Consider the following 9345-nt stretch of genomic DNA (forward strand, 5'->3'; position numbering starts at 1 on the left):
ATACCTAATGTAAATGACGAGTTAATGGGTGCAGCACACCAACATGGCACATGTATACATACGTAACAAACCTGCACGTTGTGCATATGTACCCTAGAACTTAAAGTATAATTAAAAAAAAAAAAATTCACCTCCAAAAAAAAAATTAATTGGTTGTGGTGAGATGTTCAAAATGTTTTACTTTTAATAACCCTTGAAACTTCACATGTGTAGAAAACTCCTCGTGTTGTTGACTATTGGGTGAAACTGACCTGCGGATTATCTAGCCCTAGTATAGTGAGCAGGCTGATGACAGAGAGGCAACCAGGCATGCGCCAGACCCGGCCAGAACCTTGGGCCCCACCAGCTGTGAAGGACCCACTGAATAAAGCCATACTTATGAGGCGGTGTACAGTACCATGCACTGCACTGTGCAATAATGGGAGCAATCCCTGTGTATAAGGATAGTAACCCTTTGTAATATGTGCAGCAATTACGTTTTCCCAGTTTGCTTTTTGTCTTATAATTTTGCTGATAGTATTTTCATCACATGGAAGTGTAAACTTTTAAAAACTACTAAATTCTTTCTCACCTCAGTCAAAATTACTAAATTCTTTATTTCTCAGCTTCAGAGTTTTATCCCATGCTTAGAAAAGCCTTCTTCACTCTAGGACTACAAGAATATTCATCTCTGTTTTTTTCCTAGAACATTTACAATTTCGGTTTTTACTTCCACATTTTTTTTCCATCTTGAATGTTCATGTAAAAGAATGAGGTAGAAATTCGGCTTTATGTTTTTCCAGAGCTGGAGCATGTAAAGATGTGAACTCATAATCCCCAAGGGGCCTTTGACACAACTGGAATAAGTGTTAGACGTACTGAGATTGGGATGCAGTCTCCTCTGCACGTTAGAGTGCTAAATTGAAGATGTTCAGATGCCAGATGGTTCTCTGACTCTCAGACATACAGTTCAGGGCTAGGAAGGTTACATAGAAAGTGGACGAGTTGAGACCTGAAGTTGTCCTTGAATGACGTTGACAGTTTTGATGGAGGAAAGGACAAGGAAGTGTTGAGGCAGAACAGCTTCAGCAGAAGTGTGGATGTAGGAATAAGCAGGGTGATCAGCTAGAGTGAACTTGGCATTTCTGTTGCCTATCAAGACCTTGGTATATATCAGGCTTTGCTCTGATTGTATTTTGTCTTCATCATGACCGTATGAGGTATGGACTATATCATTTTGCCATTTTACAGAAAAGGAAACTGCCACAGGGGGCAGTCAGTTAAGGTGTCTGATGTTTCAGAACTAATTCTGTGGTAGGGCTGGGATTCGAACCAAGGAGGATAGTTCTGGAGGCCGAGAGAACCGCAGCCTTGCTAAAGTGAATGCACTTGGCAATGTGATGTTGAGTTGGACAGTTACCTTTAGGAAGATGGAAGGATTTGTGTTTTGGTGAAGAAGTCAGGATTGAAGAGGTCTGGCTTCCTCTAGCTGGTTCCTTCATCGTTATTGCCTATAACCTCTGTCCTAGAAAACAATTAATAAACATACTGCAGAAATTAATGCTTTTCTTTATAGTGGAATTGATATTTGCTTTCTCCGCAAAAATATATTTCCACTGCATTCTTTGTTGATTCACAATATAATAAAACATAACAAACAAACTTTTTATCCTAAAATCAGAAAAGCCCATCCAGATTGATTTTAATTAAAAATGTAAGGGAAAGCATTTTTAGCACTGTGCCTAGCACATAGCAGATGTTCAGTGTGTTTCCTTCCTTCTTTCTCCAACTCTTGCCCTTCTGAAAGTCTACATGGCATGAGTTTTAAAGTAGACACTACAGTCATGAGTCATTTAGCAATGAGGACATATTCTGAGAAATGCGTCATTAGGAGATTTCGTTGTTGTGCGAACGTCACTGTGTGAACTTACGCAAACCTACTTGGTATAGCCTAATACATACCTAGGCTACAGACCTGTACAGTATATTACTATACTGAATACTGCAGGCAGTTGTAACACAGTGCTAAGTAGTTGTGTATCTAAACAAAGAAAATGTACAGTAAAAATACAGTATTATCTCATGGGACCACAGTTGTACATGCCATCCACTGTTGACTGAAACATCATCATGCAGCATGTGACTGTACTTATGAAATATTCTTTCAGTAAAGATTTCAAGTACTTGATATGCTTTAAACAACAGCAGGGATTTGTTCTTGATTTATTTCTGTAAGTAGTAGCACCCACTGATGGCAGCTGGTACTTTGAATTTTATGCATTCAAAGCATTTCAGAAATTGTATTACATATGTTTAATATAATATCCTATTGCAATGAGAAAAATTAAAGAAACCAGTAAGGTTTTAAAAATTGTGAACTTGGATGGGAAAATCATGTTTGTACAAGAGGGAGGGGCTGGACCTATTTTCTTTTTAGCTTAACTTTTATGGACTACTTGTCCATTTGGGCTTGTTCATCTTTGTTTATGTGTCCTGGTGAAGTAGTGGCATCAGGGGACTGGGACCTGCTCAGGACTCCTGAATTAGGATGCAGACTGTTGTGATTCATCTTGTACATCGTGGGACTAATTTAAGAAGTTAGAAAAAGAACAATAAATTACACTGAAGGAAAGCAGAAGGAAGGAATTAATGTTGGTAAAAATTACATTTAATGAGTTAGCAGTATATAGATAATTAATAAAGAAAATCAGAGGCTCACCTGGTCAAGAAGAACAGCACAAATACATAATATGAGAAATAAGGAGCTGCACCACAGACGTATTGAAACGTACGTGAAATGACGTATGCGTAGTTTCACTCCTTGTGCCACTGCTTTTAATAGTAAAGGATAAGAAACAGATGAACTGCCCACCAAGAGGGTTCTAGTTAAAGATAACGAAACATCCTATACAGTGGAAAACCGCAACTGGAAAAAAAATAATAAAAACAAGGGCCTTCTTTACATATATGTTACTATACAAAAATTTTCAAGGTACTAGGTAAAAAAAGAAAGGCAAGGTATTTAGCAGTATGTATGTTATGCTACCCATCTGTGTAGAGGAGGAAGAAAGAATGTATATTGACTTGAATATGCATTTAAAAATCTCTTGGAAAGGTAAACAAAAAACTAATGAGCAGTTACATGTTGGGAGAGAAGTGAACCGGGCAGATAGGGTGTGAAGGGGCTCCTCACTGTGTTTTTAATACTTATGGATTGAATACGTTACCTATTTCAACAAACAAAATATATATTTTTAAAGTTCTTATTTAATCAATTAAATTTTTTGAGGAGTTATTTTAGGTAATGACATAAATCAGTTCTATTTTATGCAGCAATACTTAATTGTGTACAACAGGCAAGTCATAGTTGGGAATAAAGAGATCATATATGGTTTTTGCCCTCTAGTAGCTGAAAATATACCTGGACAGTCAGCTATATTTTATAGCTGGACAGTCAGCTTTATTGGGTTGCTGTAAACGTAATTGTGTTTTTTGCCATTAAAAGTAATGGCAGAGAGGCAGTTCATGGATTAAACAGGGAAGGGAATGTGGGGAAACCTTGCCAAGCAGGTATGACTTAAGCTGGGCCTTGAGGGACCAGTAGGACTTCCATAGCTAGAGATGGGGAAGATGGTAGACAGACCGGGACGATGAGGATATCCTTTGGATGGAGAGTAGTACCCATGCAAAGTCTAGTAGACTGGAGGGTGCATGGCTTAGTTCGGCAGTGGAACAGCATAGACACCTCTGGATAGCTGGACTATGGGCTATGTTTGTGTGTGCAGGGACTTTCTTGCACTGGGATGTTAAGTCTGTATTCAGCCTTCTTTTTTTGGTGGAAAGAGTGTAAATATATACAGAAGTAAGATAGGGTTCTGTAGCATGAACTTCAATAATTGACAGCTCATGGCTACTCTTGTTCTGTATGTATCCTATCCACTTCACCCCGTAACCCCTGCCCTATTTTGAAAGAAATCCCAGATAACATTATTTCATCTGTCAATATTCTAGTATGTAGCTTTAAAAGATATGGACTTTTTTTTTTTTTTTTGAAACAGAGTCTCACTCTGTTGCCAGGCTGGAGTGCAGTGGCGCAATCTCAGCTCACTGCAACCTACCCCTCCTGGGTTCAAGTGATTCTTCTGCCTCGGCCTCCTGAGTAGCTGGGACTACAGGCACACGCCACCATGCTGGGCTAATTTTTGTATTTTTAGTAGAGACGGGATTTCACCAGGTTGGCCAGGATGGTCTTGATCTCTTGATCTCGTGATCCACCCACCTCAGCCTCCCAGAGTGCTGGAATTACAGGCATGAGCCACCATGCCCGGCCAAGATATGAACTATTTTTAAAAATGTATTTTTATGTTTTAGAGAAGGGAGTCTTGCTGTGTTGCCCAGGTTTGAGTGCAGTGGCTATTCACAGGCACAATCTTAGCACATTGCAGCCTCTGGCCTCAAGTGATCCTCCTGTCTCAGGCTCCTGAGTAGAGGGGACTGACTACAGGTGTGTGTCACTGCATCCAGCTGGACTCTTAGCATACCAGTTGGTGTACATATTTTCAGTGGATTCATAAACTGTCATAAATAGTTTTATTAGTTTTTGTTTGTTTAAATCAGGATCCAAATAAGGTTCACAAATTGGAATTGATTAATATGTCTTTTAAGTCTCTTTAGTTTTCCCTTCATTCTTTTTTCTCCCTTGTAACTTATTTGTTGAAGGGATCAGGTTGTTTGTCCTATAGCGTTTCCCACTGCCAAGATTTTGCAGATTATATTCCCCATGGTCTAGTTTTACGCGTTCTTCTGTTGTTTCTATTTCCTATAAATTGGTCGTTGGATCTAGAGGTTAGTTTTTTGTTTGTTTTGGCTTGGTTGTTTTGAGTTTTTTTGGGCAACATTGCTTTATAGCTAGTGTTGTGGCCCCCCTTCAGGGACACACAGTGTCTGGCTATCTCCCATTTCTCTGATTTTAGTAGCTAGTGCTGATCAGTGTTTCTATTTCAGTCATTCGTTACAGACTAAAAAGAATAAACCTGTGTGCATTCTCTGGCGACCATGCCATATTTATTCTTTGACTTCTTAGCCCTTATAAATGTTCTGTGCAGCAAATAATTTTTAAATGTGTATATAAAAGTAATTGGTTTCAAGTGACCTCCCAAAGCCAGTATCAAATAGTTGCAAGATGTTTTCTTGGATTAAAAATAAGCTTATCTCTTGTTCTAATGGATTTTCATAGCCTCGATTATTTGTGTTTTATACTTCATTAGATTGTTCTTCCGATGCATTAGAAGTAAGGCAGAGGGGAAACGCTGGTGTGGAAGTATTCCATGGCAGGTAGGAATTATTCATCTGTTTTCAAACCTGTTGTGTTAAGACTTTTAATATGCAGCATCACCTGAAAGTACCTTGGAGTTCACATAAACGAGTTGGTCTTCATCAGACTGTCTTGAAAGATAGTTTTCTTTAAGCAAGGTAGGCCCTGTTGGGACTTTAATTCAAAGGAACATTTGGTTGTAATCAAGATTAATTATTTGCATCCTATTTCACTTAGTAAATATAAATATTTACTAATACAAATATTTATTTGAGGTCTTAAATGCAGTCAGCATTCTTTTACTTAAGAAAAAAAATAGATTTCCTTGACTAACTCTTGTATCTTTTTATAGAGGAATTTCTACTTGATATTGGTATAAGCTCCTAGAGTGTTCGAACTAGGAGGAGCGTCTCCTCTGAATAGGAGAAGCCCTATAGATATTCAGTACATAAGGAACTAGAACCAGGGAGATGATAAGACTTGTTTTGGCAGAGGTATGGCTTGAACTTACGATTCTATATTACCACAGTAAAATCTTCCTAAAGCCAAAATCAAAGCAAGTGTTTTAAGACAATTAGGTTTGGGGAAAAGTTCATCTTTTTTTTTTTTTTTATTTTTTTTATTTTATTTTTTTTATTGAGACGGAGTCTCGCTCTGTCACCCAGGCTGGAGTGCAGTGGCGCGATCTTGGCTCACTGCAAGCTCCGCTTCCCGGGTTCGTGCCATTCTCCTGCCTCAGCCTCCTCAGTAGCTGGGACTACAGGCGCCCGCCACCACGCCCAGCTAACTTTTTGTATTTTTAGTAGAGATGGGATTTCACAGTGGTCTCGATCTCCTGACCTTGTGATCCGCCTGCCTTGGCCTTCCAAAGTGCTAGGATTACAGGCGTGAGCCACTGCGCCTGGCCGTGGTTCATCTTAAGAGAACAGTTTTTTTCTGAAAAGTATACACTGTGGCCATTGTGATTGTAAAAGCACTTTGCTTTGTCACTACTTTTCCTTGAGGTCTGGAAAAGCGTGATCATGGACAGAGAAGGAATGAAGCATTGAAAGTACCGTGAAGAAATGAGTCTTTTGTGGGTTTGGCATGTCATCTTTTCTAGACGTGGAAATGGTATCAAGAACGTTCAGGAAATATTGGACTGCTTTTACTGTGTTTCCATTTCTTCTGCAGAATAATCCTAAGTGAATTAACGCAGGAACAGAAAACCAAATATCATATGTTCTCACTTACAAACAGGAGCTAAACATTGAGCACCCATAAACATAGGAACAATAGATACTGTGAACTACTGGAGAGGGGAGGAGGACATGGGTTAAGAAACTCTTGGGCACTATGCTCACTGCCTGAGTGCAATATACTCATATAACAAAGCTGCATGTGTGCCCCCTGTATATAAAATAAAAGATGAGATGAAAAGGAAAGGCATTCTAGATATGACATTTGCATTAATATTTTATATGAAGATTAATTATTTTGTCTTTAGGATCCTGATTCCAAAGAACATTCTGTCCCCAATAAGTCTCAGCATGCATCTGAGACATTTCATCATTCTTCCAGCCGGCTGAGAAATCCATTCAAGGTACTTGACAAGAATCAAGAACCAGCTCTCTGGAAACAGCTCATCAAAGGTGAAGGTGAGGAAAAGACGGCTGATAAGAAGCAAAGAGAAAAGGGAGGTCAGCTTTTCAATCAAAAGAAGGAACAGAAGCCTGAATTGATGGAGAAAGACCTCTCATCTGGCCTGGTACCAAAGGAAAAACAATCTGTAGTTCAAGAGAAGAAGCAAGAGGAGAGAGCAGAGATTCAGTGTGAGGCAGAGGAGACTGGAGGCACACACAAAAGAGACTTTTCTGAAGTTAAATCTCAACAGTGCCAAGGTAATGAGCTTACAAGACCATCTGCATCTTCTCAGGAGAAATCAAGTGGTAAGAGTCAAGATGTCCAAAGAGAATCAGAACCTCTGAGAGAAAAGGATACCCAGCTTTTGCCTCAAAACGTTCACAGTCACAGCTCAATAAGCAAGCCCCAGAAAGGGGGACCCCTCAACAAGGGGTACAAGAACTGGGAGGCTAAAGAAACAAAGGCAAAGGATGGCCCTAGCACACAGGCCACCCAGAAAAGCCTGCCTCGGGGGCATTTCCAAGAGCGGCCGGAGACCCATGGTGTGCCTGCTCCTGGAGGACCAGTGGCTCAGGCTGCACCAGCAGCACCAGGGCTTTCTCTGGGTGAGGGCCGTGAAGCTGCCACAAGCAGTGACGATGAGGAGGAAGATGATGTTGTCTTTGTTTCCTCTAAGCCTGGGAGCCCCCTACTCTTTGACTCGACTCTGGACTTACAGACGAAGGAGAACCTCCAATTCCCTGATCGAAGTGTGCAAAGAAAGGTATCTCCGGCCTCAGGTGTTTCCAAGAAAGTAGAGTCCTCAGACCCAGCAGCCCAGCGTGTCTACCTTACAACACAACTGAAACAAAAGAAGGTAACTGTTGACTCGTGTTTTGTTTTTGAGGTCAGAGCATTGCTTGCTGTGGGCAGATAGGAGATCTCATTGCTACAGAAGGGTTAAATATGTTCCTATGAAGGTTTTATAGGTGTGTGTTTAGTTTCTGCCTTTTCCCCTCTTTATATTTTCAAGATTGGTAAGCCAGCTGGGTTAAAATTTTTGAAAGGTTCTGGTTTTTACACACATATTTAAAAGAGCATAATTTCAGAGTTTGGGCGTTTCAGGCTATTTTAATCTGAAACTATTCATCTAACAGTGTGAAAGGAGAGATCCATTTGATGGAATCTGTTTTGCAGAGCACACTGGCATCAGTGAACATCCAGGCTCTTCCAGACAAGGGGCAGAAGTTGATCAAACAAATCCAGGAGCTGGAGGAAGCGCTCAGTGGTCTTGCCCTTTCCCCAGAGCAAGGTAAAGTGGGTTATGCCTGAGAACTCTGGGTTTGCGTGGACTTTACAAGAGACATTTGGAAGCCCTTTTAATAAAGAATGTGTTGATTCATTCACTTTTCCATTTTATTATCTGCTTCTGAGCCTTCTTTCACATTACACCTTTGGTTCATAAAAAACCTTTCTCCTATTTCCTGTGGACTCTACTTTCTTCCCCCATTGTTTAAGCAACTGTTAAAATGCTACATTTTCTAGGAATCCTTCACTGGAATGGTGATGATCCCTCTCTCTTGACCTCACCTCCACACATACGATCCCTTCACTTAGTTTGCTGAACTTTAATCTGCTCTTCCCTTGTTTTCTGAGCAGGAACTAATGAGAAGAGTAACAATCAAGCGCCACAGCAGAGTCACTTCACCAAAACTACCACTGACCCTCCCCACCTGGTGCCTCCCCAACCCCTTCCTGGTTGTGGTACCCAACCCGTGGGTTCTCTAGAACTAAAGTCTGCCTGCCAGGTGACTGCTGGAGGATCCAGTCAGTGTTATCAAGGTAAGACCCAAAGGCCTGGCCCTGCTGTGAATAGCCACCCCTGTGAGTTACGGGCCACCTGGTACAGTAGTCACCTCTTATCCACACTTCCAGTTACCCTTGGTCACCTGTGGTCCAAAAAGAGGTGAGTACAGTACAGTAAGATATTTGGAGAGAGAAAGAGACAGAAACCACATTCACATAACTTTTATTACAGTATATTGTTATAATTTTTCTATTTTGTTATTATTGCTAAACTCTTCCTGTCCCTAATTTATTAAAGTTTAAAGTAGGTATGAATGTGTGGGAAAATAACAAAACAAAACATCGTGTGTATAGGGTTCAGTACCATCCACAGATTCAAGCATCCACTGGGGGTCTTGCAACATATACCCGGTGGATAAGGAGGGACTACTGTAGATGTCTTTGTGCCCACCTGAGGGGAGAAGCCATTCTTAAGTTGCCCATATAATAAAGATTGTGCAGCTCAGTAGAGCTTTGCATAGTGTTACTTAGCTTTCTGTGAGCGCACAGACTGTGTCTACCTTGTTCACCACTGTATGCTGATTAGTCAGCCCAGTGGCTTGCACACAGGAGTCATCCAGTCAGCATTTGTGGATGAAAACTCT

The 9345-nt window shown here is 40.6% G+C and overlaps 1 protein-coding gene across 2 annotated transcripts in view; it reads left to right on the forward strand.

The window, feature by feature from the left end:
• TTF2 (transcription termination factor, RNA polymerase II) overlaps positions 1–9345 on the forward strand; it is a 56860-nt gene that overhangs the window by 14057 nt on the left and 33458 nt on the right. For both annotated transcript variants that reach the window (XM_012000843.1, XM_012000841.1), the window contains exons 4-7: positions 5247–5313; positions 6780–7772; positions 8093–8207; positions 8555–8737. In XM_012000843.1, the coding sequence (XP_011856233.1) occupies positions 5247–5313; positions 6780–7772; positions 8093–8207; positions 8555–8737 (1358 nt within the window). The remainder of the gene's footprint in view (positions 1–5246; positions 5314–6779; positions 7773–8092; positions 8208–8554; positions 8738–9345) is intronic.

This window comes from Mandrillus leucophaeus, unplaced genomic scaffold (genome assembly GCF_000951045.1).
Source record: "Mandrillus leucophaeus isolate KB7577 unplaced genomic scaffold, Mleu.le_1.0 Scaffold64, whole genome shotgun sequence".
Classification (NCBI taxonomy): domain Eukaryota; kingdom Metazoa; phylum Chordata; class Mammalia; order Primates; family Cercopithecidae; genus Mandrillus; species Mandrillus leucophaeus.